This window comes from Salvia miltiorrhiza, chromosome 6 (genome assembly GCF_028751815.1).
Source record: "Salvia miltiorrhiza cultivar Shanhuang (shh) chromosome 6, IMPLAD_Smil_shh, whole genome shotgun sequence".
NCBI lineage: Eukaryota > Viridiplantae > Streptophyta > Magnoliopsida > Lamiales > Lamiaceae > Salvia > Salvia miltiorrhiza.
The window spans coordinates 6957112-6972640 of NC_080392.1; the positions used below are offsets into that span (position 1 = coordinate 6957112).

The window sequence follows — 15529 nt, forward strand, 5'->3', positions numbered from 1 at the left end:
CCTAAGCATGAACACTAAACCCTAATAGGAGTATTTACTTTTAATAAGCATAAGATATACATTTGGTCGCACAAATATATACTTATATTAATATAAATATTTATCTTCATTCAATATAAAACATTATACATATCAATATACATTTATATGAACAAATGTATATATTATGTTTATTAAAAGTAACAATTATTATAAACAAATGTAATAATTAGAAGTATGGGTCAAACCCACGCGGGTCAGGAGGGCGGGTTTGGAGCCGGGTCGACCCGTCGCACACCTGTGCGACGGTCGCACCCAAGAATTGGCGATTTGAAAGAGAGAGAGAAGAGTAGAAATTGGTGAATTGAGAAAATGTAAATAAAGAAAATAATAGGAGCCCTGATTTTGTTTTTTCGTATCCATTACTATCAGTGCAGCTGCTACTTCTTATTTGTCTCTTTTCTTCTTCATTTTCACTTATAATATAGATATAGATTCGCTCTTCTTCCTTAACTAATCCAAGTCTGCAGCATTAACCGCCGTTGGATTCCGATTCCGGCATGGCGGGAGTTTCCGGTTTCAAATGCCCCTGCTTCCGGCCGCTGTCTTCCTCACTCTCCTACAGTTCCAGCCGTTTTCCTGCGCCGCAGCTCAGGATTCCGCGCCGTCTCTCCACATTCCCCAGTATGGTTTCTACGACTCGACTTTTGCGTTTGCTTTGTGAATTCTTAGGTTTTGCTTGTTGCAGGAATTTACGCATTGACGAGCAACGATATTAAAGTCGGCCTCAACATTGAAGTGGATGGGAATCCGTGGAAGGTTATTGGTAATCCCCTCCTAAATTTGGCCACTAGAACTCAATTTGTTGCTGTTGTTTGTTTATCTATGTGTTTTGTATTTTGGTTTGGTATATTGTGCCTTGTGGTTAGTGGCGAGCAGTAAAACTGAAGCACATTCAAACGGTAATGTTAAGAATAAAACTTCATTGTGATTGTGAAGCATTTGTTTTGGGTAATTGTTCAGAGTTCCTCCATGTTAAACCTGGAAAGGGGGCAGCATTTGTAAGGACCACATTGCGAAATTATGTGACTGGAAATCAAGTTGAAAAAACTTTCAGAGCTGGAAGTAAGGTAACTGCTTTAAAAATGTTGGATTTTGTTACACATTCTATTACTTGAAGTCAATTAGTTATGTCTAAGCAGCCGAACTGACGATCTTCGACTCTTGCTAGATGGGCTAACATATAGGTCCTCTGTTCTATTGAATCTAATGGCTGACATGAATATTTGTTAGTTTAGTGAGTATGGAAAATGAGGCTTTCATTACATGCAGTTCGTTGTGCCTTCCTGTGAAGTGTATCACTATCTCATATTAGTCTGTAAAATGTATGATATGTTTCTTTATGCGTGTAAATGTGCTTGACATCTCGAGTTTAGCATATGTAGTTCATTGTGACTTTAACTTAGTGGAGTAAAGTCATGATCTTAGCGTCCATATGAAATTTCAGATGTGAATACCAGTTTAGAATGGTGAACAATTATAAAGATGTATCCACTATAACTTTCTTAAAGGTATTTACAGTTTGGAGTGCTAATGTTGTTTTCTGTTATACTCTTTTGACAGATAGAAGAGGCTGACATATCCAAAGAGACCAAGCAATACACTTACAAAGATGGTGCTCAGTATGTTTTCATGGATTTGGTAAGTTGTTCATTATCTTAGATTCATAAACAGGTATGACACTGAGTAGATCATGCTGTAATTAGTACCTGCGCTTGGTTAATGTGGTATAAAACTATCGCCTTTCATTATGTGCTTGGTCTTGATGCCTCTTGCATAGTTCTTCCATGCCTCCGAGCTCTTTCAATGACAACATCACTTTTCATCCAGCTTCCCGAACCAGTAAATAGTCTGATTTTATATAGCAACTATTTATGCCATCCCCTCGAATATATGTTCCAGAATACATATGAAGAAGCCCGTCTGAATGCGGTTGATGTTGGAGATAAAGACAAGTGGTTGAAAGAAGGCATGGACTGCAATTTGTTATTCTGGAACGGGAAGGTTAGCCGTTAGCGTTGACTCCACTTTCTGCTTTCCTACTGGTTTTGGAAGTTAGTTTGATGCTTCATTTTTCAAACGTATCTTCTTGTTCCAGACTAAAACCTTTTGCCCTGTAGGTCATTGATTTTGAACTCCCCATAACTGTGAAGTTAAACGTTACTGAAGTTGATCCCGGTTTAAAGGGCGACACAGCTCAAGGTAATAATATGTGTTTTGTATGTCCCTTTTCGAACTGAGGGGGCAAACTATTTGCAAATGAATTAGCCCTCATACCAAATTGTGTCATGTTTTCAAATTAATTGGTTGAGATGTTTATATCCATCATTTCTATATGTTTGCAGGAGGATCAAAGCCTGCCACTGTTGAAACTGGTGCTGTGGTATCGGTTCCATTGTTCGTAAACACCGGTGATACGATTCTCATAGACACCAGAACTGGGCAGTACATGAGTCGTGCATAGCCTGCTTTCATCATTTTTGGGAGGCTTCCATGGTTTTGAAACCTGGCTGACGTCGAATTTGAAGAGTACTCAGTAGCAACAAGATTTTGGCTATTCTTATCTATAAGAGAAACACCCCAGGCAGAATCATACAAGTATCATTTGTAATGGAAACCAGAAGTAGGTCACAATTTGTAGAATCAAATAAATTCATTATTGTATACATTAGAAGATGTTTATTCCATTGCTCGAGTATGATTCAGGTTTCCTCTTTGGCACCGCACCTCTTTTCAGAGCCTAGCCATAAACATAGCAAGCCTCCAACAATCTTCCTTGCAGAATCAACTCATCGATCAACAAATTGAACGGAATCCCTCTCGAATTTCTGCCTTTGTGCATCATCATCAAAACTGCCAAAGCCTTGTCAGCCTCACCGCAACGACAAAGAGCATGAATAGCAATGTTGAAGGTGAAAATCCAATCTCAATCATCTCATTCAAAACATCAAAACTTCTCTCCATCTTTAACTCTATACCATTGCAGCAGTAGGCTTCAACCACAAGCTCATATAACTAATCTACTGCAATACGTGTATATAAATAGAAAAATGATGATTAGTGTAATAAAGACAAGAAGTACTATGTATATGATGCTGGAGAGCTAGGTGTATAATGAGTTTCATTCTCAAGTACTAAAAATGGGAGTTTTGTAGGAATTCTGTTTAAAAATTCCATATGGCCTGGGTTCTATGTTTTTTTATTTCCTATGTCCCATAAAGCAATGCCCCATAACACCAAAAGTTATTTCTTGGAATAATTTTTTAAACATTTTCTCCCAAATGCCATAACCCTCCATTCTTCATCTTTTTCTCCAATTTATTACACTTCTTGAGAATTGAGATCGCTTTTGCCTTTTCCCCTCGAAATGGAACATAACTAACTACATGTGCTCGAAAATTTTATGATGTAATAATGTGATTGCGAATGATGGTGTGTACCATATCACTTAGGCAATAAGCAATTATCAAAAGATGGTATTGATTAATTTAGTTTAAAGAGGGTGCTGTTTAATTGCAATCAAGAACCCTACATGATAAGAAGTCCATTGTTTCTTGATTATTCTTCACATCCAAGTTGTAATTATGGAGCCAACCAAACAGACGAGTAATGATTGCATTAGTTTCATGTTAAGCAAAATACTTACAGAAAGCAGACTAAAAAGCAAAAAAGAAATGAGAATAGAAGGTATAATAGGTAGCATGTTTAAGAGTTTGTGATGAAGATCACTCACATGTATACTAATATAACTAGAGAGATCACATGAGTTGGAGCTGGTGAACAGAAATCCAGTAATGTAAGGAACAAACAAAGATATTTTTAATGACAAAATATTTCAACACTAATGAAAGATTTTCATGAGAAACTGGATTCCTCTTCACCTTATACCAACATTTTAAACTTGAAATCTTTCTCTTGTAGATTATGATTCCATTTCTTCCTTCTCCGATGAAGATCGGATGAGTTCCAAAATCCATATGACCTCTTCCATGTCGGTGCGATTCGATGGCACCTGAGAGGCACAAATCAAGCCAAGCTTTACTTCATGTTGTAGTGAATGACATTCATCCGGTGCAGGTGAGCTAGGCCCTTAGCAGTGCCGAGGATTATGTTGAATCTTTGCTGCCAAGTGAGGCTGCTGCTGTCATCCCCTCCGTCGTGGAGATGCCTGTGCAAGCTTCCTGCAGAGACGTACTCGTTGATGAGCAGCTGCAACGAAGGCGTCCAGTAGTATCCTTCGAGTGCCACCAGATTCTGGTGCCTCACCTTGCCTAGTGTCTTAACCTCCCTCTCGAAATCTTCTTGGCATTTCACCAAACTCGTGGTGTTAAGCTTCTCGATGGCGATGGAGCGCCCCCCTCGGAGCTCGGTCTTGTAGACAGTCCCAAAACCACCGCGCCCGAGCTCACAGTTCTTGTTGAGCAGAGACTGGGCCCCGGTAGCAAAATCAGCTTCTCCAGAGAACATCACAAGCTTCCCATAGTTAGCCTCGGTGTCGTGGGAAGGGCTGAAATCATCGCCCCCGGAGAATGTGAATGCAGCAGCAGACCGTGCCATGGATGTGCGCGCATGCATGTTGAGAATAGAGACTGTAACCACACCAAGAGCTATGAAGACAGCTGCACCAATGGCCACAAGGGAAGATATGCTGCGCACGATCCACTTGGGTCGAAGATTTGGTGGGAGGGGGCCGTGATTCGAGACAGATGAGTTGGGGTTGAGGACCAGAGGCTTGGGATGGACAGCAGGGCATGATTGCTTGACAATGGAGCCACATAACGACGGATTCCCAATCACAGACGACGTGGGGATGGTGTTGAAGAAGCCTCCCACCGGGAGCTCCCCCTCGAGACCATTGAAGGAGACATTAAACGAGACAAGGTGCGAAAGGTTTGTCAATTCTTTAGGCAGGCTTCCTGATAAATTGTTGAATGACAAGTCCAACACCTCGAGGTTGGATAGGTTCGTGACCGAACCAGGCACAGGACCGGTGAGATTATTCCGCGACAAGACCCTATATGCAAAACAAGCCCATGTTAGATCAAACAATGCCACAGTTAAACAGCAAAACATAGTATTTGAAGACAGCTTACAATGAGGTCAGAGATGAGCAGTTCCCTATCTCTATTGGAATGGCTCCAGTCAGCAAATTGCCATCCAATCTCAACTGCGGCAGTGAAACAGCGCGTCCAACCTCAGGCAGGATGCTCCCAGTTAGCTGATTGTGGCTCATGAACACGAGTCGTGTTAAGCTCACCAACACTTGATGGAACCGAACCAGCTAGAGAGTTATGTGACACATTCAAGGCCTGCAGCCTACTGAAGTTCCCAATAGCTGCTGGAATCCCACCGGTTAATGCATTGGACGACAAATCTAAGGCTTCGAGGCTCTGAAACGACTGCAGCCACGAAGCAGGGAGAGTGATGTTCCCACTGTACCTATTCACAGAGAGAGTGATGAACAATCAACTTTTCCTAAATCCGACAATTCAAAAAGAAACTTTTTCTAAATCCGTGTCCATTCCCCTTAGAAAGATGTTACGCGGACGAGGGGAGTATATAATACTCCCTCCGTCCCTTAAGAGTGTGCATCACTTTGTGACATGAGTTTTAATAAATATTAGGTGAGTGTTGTGAGTGTAAATAAAATCACTTTATTACAATGTTATATGGTGAAGTAGTGTCTAAAAATAAAAATGCATTCTTTATGGAATGTATTAAAATAATAAAAATACACATCCTTATGTGACGAAAGAAGTATCTACGATGCTCCAAATTTCACTAAACTTGTTTTGAAAGATGGGTAATTAATTTTGTTCGTGTTATGGACCATGGCGTGCAAGTATTTGGCCCACCCACGAATACTAGTAATTGTATATACATATCAACGTTCAAGTATGCATTCAAAAGATCCAAACTCCCCCTCCCCCCCCAAAAAAGAAAATTTCAGAGGTGAAATCATGCAAAGCTGATTTTGGTCACATGTGGCACTCAGCAAAAGAACATGGAGCTGCGGACATTCTTACACAGGACCGGAAACTGAGGTACAGCCGGCGCGCCTCCGCCACTGTGGGAGAAGTCATCAAACTTGAGGAACTGAGACATCTGGGCAGCGGCAAGATGCGCATAGCGTATAGGCGCAACTGAACCAAATAAGATCTCATTAAGGATAGATTGATAAAACATAAGATTCAATATATATTTCAAGTATAAGATGATAAACAAGTTCAAAATTATTCAATCCATCATAATAAATGATTGATTGACTCATGTTATCTTTTAACTACCCATCCTATCACTAAATGTGAAAATGTTAAGTATGAACTTTGGAGATGATGAAAGAACAATAGGGCAAAAAGATTTCTGTAACAGTACATTTTATAGCTTAATCAGATTGAAGAGAAAAAGATTAAAGTAGAATAAGGGTGATAGTGGTTTATTACCTATAGAGATGGCAGTAGTGCTTCTCTGGTACCTGCGAAAATTCGAAGCTTCTTTTCATCTTACTAAATGTTTGATGGCAAAAATTCTAAAACTAAAGCAGATACATAGGTATTTTTCTATGGCTGTGCAGTTTGCAAGGGAGGTTAGCAACTTGAGATATGTTCTTACACATAGGACAAAGAAAGCACAAACTCCTGAAAATCATCAGGAGAGTAGCCGAGCTCATCGTATAGGACATGGTAGTGCGTTGGTCGTGTTGTTCCCTGTACATCAATAATCAACAGACTCAGATAACGTGCTAACTGTTTCCTAAGCTTATTTCAGACAGCTTATAGCTCTTGGAGCCTATAAGATGTAATGTCGAGAGCTTATAAGTTTTTTAAGGAGCTTATAAGCTCAGCCAAACACCCTCTTAGTAAATTTGTATCGTCATCTTGCTGGATAAAGTAAATGACATAGGAAAGGAACTCACAATTGGACCAGCATGAGCACACAAGTAGAAGTCATTATTTCTAGGATGACAGATTTCGTTGTCAATCACGGTTCCTGATGAGCACATGATAGAGATAATAATAAGTAAATAAACGAGTTGTGTTTCAGTGATTATGTATAAAATGTAGAGAGAGAGAGACCTTCAGGGACATTTTCAGGAGAGTTGGCTTGGAAAATCTTGGTATGGTGGTTCTTTTGTGCCACAACCAGCATGAACTTGGGATCCCATCTCTCATCTCGAAACTTGCAAGCCTAAATAGCAATTTAACATTATCCATTTTTCTAGATTATCCAAAGTAAATTAAGAGAACTGATTTGTCACAAGCTGAAACTAAAATGGCTCAGGTGATTTGAAAGGTAAAAGAGAGACCTTGATGATCTGCTCTAGCTCAGCATTTAGAATTTGGTTGAACTGGGACTCGCTCACTCCATCCCTGCCATAGCATAATAATTCAAATGCCAAGATGAAGATTAATTCAAGTATATGTCAAGGATATACATCAATAAATGCATTTATATAAATAATGATAAACAGATCAGGAGCTATGTACATGGACACGGATACAGATGCGGATCCAATCGTCAGATTTATATTTAAAAGAAATTCTAGATACGGGACACTGTCATAACTTTGTACACAAGTACGTGGATATGCGAAACATAAAATAAATAAAGAGCATTCTAGTTTGATGATATGTCGAGATGGTTATGGAGTTAAGAGCAGGAGACTATGTAGAAAGAAATTCGAAGAAGATTGTACATAGAAGGAAATTCTAGGCAGATTGTAGAATGAGTTCTGACCTTTGAATATTTGATATACTAGTCTGTGTTATATGATATATTAAGTAGAAAGAAAAATGAAAGGTATGATAGTTAATGTGTTGTTTGAGATTCTCAAAAGAAAACTAATTATTCCCTAAACCCTAAACTACAACACTGGAATGCTCCCTCTCTTATAGTCTAGTCTTATATGAACTTATCTCTCTTGATGGAGTATCCTAGTGCAAGTCGAAGGATCCGACCCGTATCCAAACCAGTTATCCATGTCGACTCGGATCAGTAGACACTAGACAGTAGTTGATATTACCTGAAAATGATTATTTGTGCAGGTTTACGACCACATGTTTTGTAGAAATCATCCAGTAGCTCCCTGGAATAATCAAATGGTAAGTAATCTGAAATAATTTTGAATTTAACTATTTATCATATCATAGCATGCCAATGTGATTATAAGCATAAACCTGAAAATGCCAGCATCCACAGTTTCAGAAACTGGCTTGAACAGACTGCCAATTATTTCAGATCTTGGCGGTTGGGTACAGACTGCAGCTCGGTATTTTGAGATTAAAGGCCACTGCCTTGAACTGACAACCTAGTATCTCAAATAGGCAAGGATATAAATAACAGGTATAAGCAATATATAGAATATTATTATATAATAAGCAATTGAAAGTATACCGGACTATGGTAACAGAAAATTCAATTTAACTACTACATATGTAATAGACGATGATTCGAGATTTTTGAAGGAAAATTACCGCAGCAACATAAGGGACATCTCGAGCAGGTGAACCATGGGAGACATCCATTCCTATAATAAGAGTGGGTTTGCTATAAACCAGGGGTAGTGGCAATGGACGAGCGTATTCCGTAGTTAAGACTGAATTCAGGCCACCAAGCTGTTCAATGCCCTAACTAAGAGTGAGTTAAAGGGCGTCTGCTTGAGTTTCAAAACTGTTTCAGCTAAACACCTCAAGAATAAATATGGAGAAGTGAAACAACACTTTCCTTGGCATTGATCTTCAGCAACACGTTTGTTAAGTACTGCTTGTTGATGCACGGCCCAGGCGCAAGGCATTGAGTCACCACACCAAGTTCAGAAAGAGTCCTCTTCTTCCATGGGCCTACAACGAGATTCAAGGAACAAGCATTTTAGGCAACAAAAATACAATATATACTTACACAGAAAGAAGAATAGTTTCAAATTCTCAACCATAGAGATCAGAGTTTTTCCTATCTGGCAGAATGCAGAGGAGAAACTGAGGGCGTCCAGGACGCTTTGAAATGACCATGCTAATCATCCGCATCTTCTCAAGTCTCTACCCAGCTTTGACATGTCGCAACGAGAAGAGAAGTTCACCATAGCCCATTCTTTTATCATCACGGGCGCAAATAATCTCTGCAAACCAAAACTTGAGGGTCAAGGCTACCTCAGTAGACAGTTACAATTTTACTTAACAATTTTGAAAAAAAAATCATACAAGTATCGTTTGTAATGGAAACCAGAAGTAGGTCACAATTTGTAGAATCAAATAAATTCATTATTATATACATTAGAAGATGTCTATTCCATTGCTTGAGTTTGATTCAGGTTTCCTCTTTGGCACCACACCTCTTTTCAGAGCCAAGCCATAAACACAACAAGCCGCCAACAATCTTCCTTGCAGAATCAACTCATCGATCAACAAATTGAACGGAATCCCTCTCGGATTTCTGTCTTTGTGCATCATCATCAAAACTGCCAAAGCCTTGTCAGCCTCACCGCAACGACAAAGAGCATGAATAGCAATGTTGAATGTGAAAGTCTTGGGTGAAAATCCAATCCCAATCATCTCATTCAAAACTTCAAAACTTCTCTCCATCTTTAACTCTATCCCATTGCAGCAGAAGGCTTCAACCACAAGCTCATATGCTTCTTGATAAATGGCATATTCCCCATTCCTCATCTCTTCAAACACATTGTATGCATCACCCAACACATACTTCTCCTTCCTTGCAAGCCTGCACAAGCCTCTCAACAAGGTGTTCATCATCCTCTCGTCCACGCGGTAGCCAGCTCCAACCATCTCCTTATACACCTGCAACGCCGCTCTGGTTTTGCCCCATTTCAACAGCCCGTGTAACAGTGTGCTGTAGCTGATGTAGTCAGGCCTGCATCTCCTCTCCCTCATGCGCCTCAATAGGCCAAAGCCGCGCAAGGGCTTGCCCTCTTTGAAATACCCATTGAACAGAGTGTTGTACATTACTACATTGGGCGTCAACTTCATCTTCATAGCTTCAACGAGCAACTCCATCGCCTCGTTTGAACGGCCCACTTTGCAGAAACCATCCATCATTGCGGTGTAACTGTAGATATCTGGCTTGATTGACGATTTCTTGATTCTTCCTAATAAGTCATAAGCCTCCTCTATTCTACCCACGTAGCACAAACCCTTCAACAAGCAGTTAAATGTGTTGATTGTGGGCTTGCATCCTATCTTAGACATTACGTCGAACACCTCGCAGGCATCCCGCATTCTTCCACTCTCACAAAGCGAGTTGATCAGCGTGGTGAACGTGGCAACATTTGGCTCGAAGCCATTCTCCAGCATCTCGTGAAGAACACTTGTCGCTTCCGTCGTCGCGTTGCTCTTGCAGAAACCTTTCACCAGAATTGAATACGTCCAGACATTTGGGAATAACCCTAAAGACGATAAACTGGACTTGAGCTTCCGCGCCAATTCAACCTCATCCGATGAAATTAGAGAGACCAGAAGACGATTGAGCTCGTTAATGGTCTGAATTTCTCCATTTCTATGGAGTTTTTCCAACGCTTCGAGCTTTTCCGGAGCTGTGGCAACGGTTTGAAGAAAATCTTCAACTTGCAGTTTTCTGGCGCTCGTGTGTCCGTGAAGATGGTGGTTTTCTTTGATTGGAGCGGCGAATACATGAAATTTACGGCGATGGAATGAATTGGTGGTGTAGAAGAAGGGCGGATTTGGATTGAATGCAGAAGAAATCGGGGAGTGATGAAGAAAAGTGCATGATTTGGAAGAAAGCATGATTGGTGGATTTTGAGAATGGATAAGGTGAATTTCATATTCATGTTTATTTGACCTTTTCTGTTAATTAAATGATTTAAATTTAATCGAATTTCAGTTACTACTAGTTTTGGTCCCGTGCGATTCATGGTAATAATTATTTAACTAAATTATTTAAAAGTATAAGTAATCTATACTTTTTAATGTTGAATCTCTTTTTTATATTTATACTAATATTTTTATAGCTTAAAAGATAATATTGATAATTTTTTAAACTTATATAAGAGAGATCTCACTAATATTATAATTGTTTAAATAAATGTGACTTTTTATAGTAGTATGTAAGTTAAATCAATGACTAATATCAATTAACAACATATTTTTATCAACTATCATTATTAGCTAGTTAAAATGTCCATCAAAATATTCATCTGTTTTTATTTTAGGTTTCTATTATGAAATAATTTTTTTCTAAAACTTTATTTATGCATAGTAGTAAAAAAGATTTTTTAGAATTTTTATTATTTGATGCATAATATACAACTCTGAATTTTTTCAAAATACTTCATTCGTCCCATTTATATAGGCTGATTGAATTTTGTAAAATGATTAAGAAAATCATTGTAAAAGAAAATTATACAAGTATATTCCTAACATGTCCATATTTATTATTTGACAATACATTAATGCTAGAGTGAATCAAAGAATTAAATTAACGCGTATTAGGACAATAAAGATGAGAAAAAGTTTGATGATTGTTTTGAGCACACTAAAATTTATACTCTTTTGTCGTGTGAATTTATGATTTTTTTTTAAAAAAAAATATGAAGCTAAAATGAATTAATTTTTTAATGGAATATATAAATTGAATGAGAAAAAAATAAAATAAGATAACATAAAAGTTTAAGATTTTTTTTAAGAAAGTAAATGATTTATTTTTTAAAAAATTCAATGAAGTGAAATCATTTTGAATTGACATTTTCACAATTTTTCTTTCTTTTTATATAGAAATAGACGCTTCATGAAAAAAATTGATCATTTTCATAAGTTTAAATTGTAATAACGAATTTGATTTTATTCTAATTTTTTTAATCCTACTCACATCTTAGTTAGTATTTTTCATTGAAAAATTATAAAGTTGACAACAAATGTAGCAAATCACTTGTCATGATTAAGAGCTACTACTCTATAATGTCCTCAAATTTTTAAAGGTGAAAATTTATTCCTTTTATGTTTGTGTATGTGAGTGACAAATTACTTTTAATGAACTACTTTGATTACATATATATAATATTGATATTATGAGTTACTTTGTTTAAACAATTATAATTTAGAATATTTGCATGTTTTTGCCCCTTCTATAGTACATATAATAATAGTAGGTAATTACGACCATTAGCAAAAGGTGATTATAACTTATTATAAGAGATAGATTGTCATTTATTGAGTAAAATATTCATATTTAAAGCCAAAAATCTAAAATAATTATTGAATTAGAATGTCGGCTGAACTTACCATTATTTATTCGAATGTTCAAAAAAAATATTTAGTCAATTTATGCTTAATTTGGTGAGTAGAGCAGCAGGTGGGGAAAGAATATAGTGTACCAAACGGTCGATGATAGTTGCAAAAAATATTGTTCAATTATTAGTCAATAAGTTATATATATGTTGAAATGATCAATCTATAAATGCGTCATTACAAAATAAGAAATTTGATAAATTTATAAAAAATTTACTATATTGCAATAATTTATTTATTTGAAAACCCTTAAAACCTCTGAATTCAAGCTTTGATGTTCAAAAAAACCCCTCATCCCTAGGGTTTTTTTTTTTTTTTAAAGCTTGGGTGTTCAAGTTTATTTTATTCATTTCAGTAATTGTGCTTACAAGGGTTCTTTAATCTTTCTTTTACTTTTATTTTTATATAATAAAATCATAATTTAATAATTACTATGGAGAACGGTCCGTCACTTCCCTAAATAAATACATAAAACACATTACAAACTATCGAAAGTGAAATTTAAATATATTAAGAGGGTGTTTGGCTAAGCTTATTTTAAAAAGCTTATAAGCTTTTAGAGCTTATAAGATGTTTCGAGAATTTATAAGATGTAGTTTAATAAGAGCTTATAAGTTATCAAAGTGTTTGGGTAAATGAGCTTATAAGCTAGAAGATGTAGTTTCATAAGAGCTTAGAGCATTCACAATGCTTGTTGCTTAGAGGGGTGTCTTAGAAGTGGGCCCCACCTAAGACACACCCCTCTCCAATGCATTGTGTCTTAGGTGGGTGCTTAAATCCCCATTTCCACAAAATTCATATTTCTACATTTTTATTTTTAAAATTCAAATTTTATTAAAATTAAAATTCTACATTACAATAATTTAAAGACATAATTTAAATACAATAATAATAAAAAAAAAATTACAATAATTTTCTAGGGCTCAATCGGACCAAAACGAGACCAAATGTGCTCTTCAAATCCAATTTTTTTAAAAAAATCCCCAATTCTACACTTTAATTTTAAAATTTCAAATTTTTATTAAAAATAAAATTCAAATATTACAATAAAAAAATATTACATAATTAAAAAAAACAAAAATTAAAATTAAAATCAAAATCAAAAAAGAAAATTTTAAAAGCCCTACCCCACCCCACCCCACCCCACCCACCGCTTTTTTTCTTCCTTCTTCCCCACCCAGCCCACTTTTTTTCTTCTCTGCAACTTGCTTCTCTTTTTCTCCCCCATCTAATTTCTTGCTCTTCACAGCCTTCGTCCCCCCATCTAATTTCTTTCTCCCCCAGCCTTCGCCCTCTTCACAACATTTTTCTTTTTTCTTTTTTTTAATCGCGCGTGGAACGCACGATTACCCCTATCTCCCCCCAAGCACCGGTGCTAAGCTTCGCCGCGGCTTCGACCCAGCCGAGGTCTCCAACGCGGCAGTCCCTCCAGCGATCCGGATCGACGCGGCGCTCGACACCAGCGCTGCGGATGCTCTTATAAGTTATCAAAGTGTTTGGGTAAATGAACTTATAAGCTAGAGAGAGAATTTTTAGTTAGTGAGAGAAAATCTTTGTTAAAGAGAGAAAAATAAAATAAAATTAGAATGATATATGATGAAAATAAAAAATCATAGTTGAGTTATTTTTGTAAAATGAGTGTTGCTTATAAGATAATGGGAAAATAAGTTGAGGCAGATGAACTTATTTTTTGAGAACTCATAAGCTCTTGAAGCTTATTTTTACAGCTTATAAGTTATTTAAAAGCTTATTTTATCAAACAATTTGAAGAAGCTTATAAGCTGTTTTGAAGAGCTTATAAGCTCAGACGAACACCCTCTAAATATTCTTTTACACCACAATTTAATTCTATATTGGGCACTATTGCACTTATGTTGTGCACCAGATATAATTTTAATCAATTTTACCAGTAAAAAATATTTTCTGTCTCATTAGTAATGTTTCATTATTTTTTTTAGATAAAATATATATATATATATAATTAGTAGATAAAGTATAATTAAAGAAAATTGTTTAAGTTAAAGTGGTTAAGTAATTAGTACTCCCTCCGTCCACGAATCATCTTCCTGTTTGCCTCTAAAATTTTGTCCACCAATTAACTTCCTACTCTGCTTTTTGGACATATATACCCTCCCTTACTTTTTAAATTACTACACTCCACCAATTGGACCCACCACACTTTACCATTACTTGTCTAATTAATCTAATTTTGAAGTTAATTAAATGGAGTAGGATATTTCGAATTTTTCAATTTATTTATTTATTTTCTGAATTTTCAATTTATTTATTTTCTGAAAATTTTATTTCCAGTTTATTTATTTATTTTCTGAATTTTCAAGTCTATTTATTTATTTATTTTTGAATTTTTAGTTTATTTATTTATTCATTTATTTCCAGTTTATTTTTTTTATTTATTTTCGAATTTTCAGTTTAATTATTTTCCAGATTATTTATTTCCAGTTTATTTATTTATTTTCTGAATTTTCAGTTTATTTATTTATTTATTTCTGAATTTCAAGTTTATTTATTTATTTATTTTTGTATTTTCAGTTTATTTATTTCCAGTTTGTTTACTTATTTATTTATTTATTTCCAGTTTATTTATTTAGTTTCCTGATTTCCAGTTTATTTATTTATTTATTTATTTTTGAATTTTCAGTTAATTTATTTATTTATTTAATTATTTCCAGTTAATTTATTTATTTTCTAAAATTTCAGTTTATTTATTTAATTATTTTCGAATTTTCAGTTTATTTATTTTCTGAAAATTTTATTTCCAGTTTATTTATTTATTTATTTTCTGAATTTTCAGTTTATTTATTTATTTATTTTCTGAATTTCAAGTTTATTTATTTATTTATTTTTGTATTTTCAGTTTATTTATTTCCAGTTTGCTTATTTATTTATTTATTTCCAGTTTATTTATTTATTTTCCTGATTTCCAGTTTATTTATTTATTTTTGAATTTTCAGTTTATTTATTTCCAGTTTATTTATTTATTTAATTATTTCCAGTTAATCTATTTATTTTCTGAATTTTCAGTTTATTTATTTATTTTCGAATTTTCCTGATTTCCAGTTTATTTATTTATTTATTTTTGAATTTTCAGTTTATTTATTGCCATTTTATTTATTTATTTAATTATTTCCAGTTTATTTATTTATTTTCTGAATTTTCAGTTTATTTATTTATTTATTTTCGAATTTTCAGTTTATTTATTTTCTGAAAAATTA

The 15529-nt window shown here is 35.4% G+C and overlaps 4 protein-coding genes across 7 annotated transcripts; 1 reads left to right on the forward strand and 3 right to left on the reverse strand.

Moving 5' to 3' along the window:
- The first annotated feature begins 260 nt into the window (after nt 1–260).
- Nucleotides 261–3241, forward strand: LOC130988299 (uncharacterized). Of its 3 annotated transcripts, none has more exons than XM_057912110.1 (8): nt 261–394; nt 503–663; nt 728–805; nt 1003–1109; nt 1603–1680; nt 1942–2043; nt 2160–2241; nt 2385–2726. In XM_057912110.1, exons 2-8 carry the CDS (start codon nt 540–542, stop codon nt 2501–2503), a joined length of 690 nt encoding a protein of 229 aa, XP_057768093.1. In that variant the 5' UTR covers nt 261–394; nt 503–539; the 3' UTR covers nt 2504–2726. The 3 variants fall into 3 exon arrangements, 2 of the variants coding, with proteins under 2 accessions (XP_057768093.1, XP_057768092.1); XR_009090044.1 differs by adding an exon at nt 2746–3241 and having other exon boundaries at nt 351–663; nt 2385–2662; XM_057912109.1 differs by having other exon boundaries at nt 341–663.
- Nucleotides 3242–3696: 455 nt separating this feature from the next.
- On the reverse strand, nt 3697–5272 carry LOC130988297 (leucine-rich repeat receptor-like protein kinase PXC2). The gene is made up of 2 exons (XM_057912105.1): nt 5133–5272; nt 3697–5053 (listed from the first exon to the last, which is right to left on the reverse strand). The coding sequence occupies exons 1-2, from the start codon at nt 5270–5272 to the stop codon at nt 4078–4080; spliced, it is 1116 nt and encodes a 371-aa protein (XP_057768088.1). The 3' UTR covers nt 3697–4077.
- Nucleotides 5273–5329: 57 nt separating this feature from the next.
- LOC130988298 (protein argonaute 4A-like) lies at nt 5330–9125 on the reverse strand. Of its 2 annotated transcripts, none has more exons than XM_057912107.1 (12): nt 8969–9125; nt 8764–8879; nt 8514–8654; nt 8217–8347; nt 8063–8125; nt 7346–7409; nt 7116–7227; nt 6956–7029; nt 6652–6746; nt 6483–6514; nt 6066–6182; nt 5330–5472 (listed from the first exon to the last, which is right to left on the reverse strand). In XM_057912107.1, exons 1-12 carry the CDS (start codon nt 9060–9062, stop codon nt 5414–5416), a joined length of 1098 nt encoding a protein of 365 aa, XP_057768090.1. In that variant the 5' UTR covers nt 9063–9125; the 3' UTR covers nt 5330–5413. The 2 variants fall into 2 exon arrangements, with proteins under 2 accessions (XP_057768090.1, XP_057768089.1); XM_057912106.1 differs by having other exon boundaries at nt 5336–5478.
- Nucleotides 9126–9308: 183 nt separating this feature from the next.
- Nucleotides 9309–10796, reverse strand: LOC130990419 (putative pentatricopeptide repeat-containing protein At1g09680). Its single transcript, XM_057914654.1, has one exon. The coding sequence runs from the start codon at nt 10794–10796 to the stop codon at nt 9309–9311; it is 1488 nt and encodes a 495-aa protein (XP_057770637.1).
- Nucleotides 10797–15529: the final 4733 nt, after the last annotated feature.

What these genes read in the sequence shown, in the direction of transcription:
- LOC130988299 (XM_057912110.1), top strand. Translation starts at nt 540, where the DNA reads ATGGCGGGAGTTTCCGGTTTCAAATGCCCCTGCTTCCGGCCGCTGTCT. An exon ending in CCGTCTCTCCACATTCCCCA is followed by an intron (nt 664 to 727) that starts GTATGGTTTCTA and finishes TGCTTGTTGCAG; the next exon opens with GAATTTACGCATTGACGAGC. An exon ending in TGTTATTCTGGAACGGGAAG is followed by an intron (nt 2,044 to 2,159) that starts GTTAGCCGTTAG and finishes TTTGCCCTGTAG; the next exon opens with GTCATTGATTTTGAACTCCC.
- LOC130988297 (XM_057912105.1), bottom strand. Translation starts at nt 5,272, where the DNA reads ATGAGCCACAATCAGCTAACTGGGAGCATCCTGCCTGAGGTTGGACGC. An exon ending in TGCTCATCTCTGACCTCATT is followed by an intron (nt 5,054 to 5,132) that starts GTAAGCTGTCTT and finishes TTTTGCATATAG; the next exon opens with GGTCTTGTCGCGGAATAATC.
- LOC130988298 (XM_057912106.1), bottom strand. Translation starts at nt 9,062, where the DNA reads ATGCGGATGATTAGCATGGTCATTTCAAAGCGTCCTGGACGCCCTCAG. An exon ending in GCACAAATAATCATTTTCAG is followed by an intron (nt 7,410 to 8,062) that starts GTAATATCAACT and finishes ATGCTATGGCAG; the next exon opens with GGATGGAGTGAGCGAGTCCC. An exon ending in CACTACTGCCATCTCTATAG is followed by an intron (nt 6,183 to 6,482) that starts GTAATAAACCAC and finishes TATTTGGTTCAG; the next exon opens with TTGCGCCTATACGCTATGCG.
- LOC130990419 (XM_057914654.1), bottom strand. Translation starts at nt 10,796, where the DNA reads ATGCTTTCTTCCAAATCATGCACTTTTCTTCATCACTCCCCGATTTCT.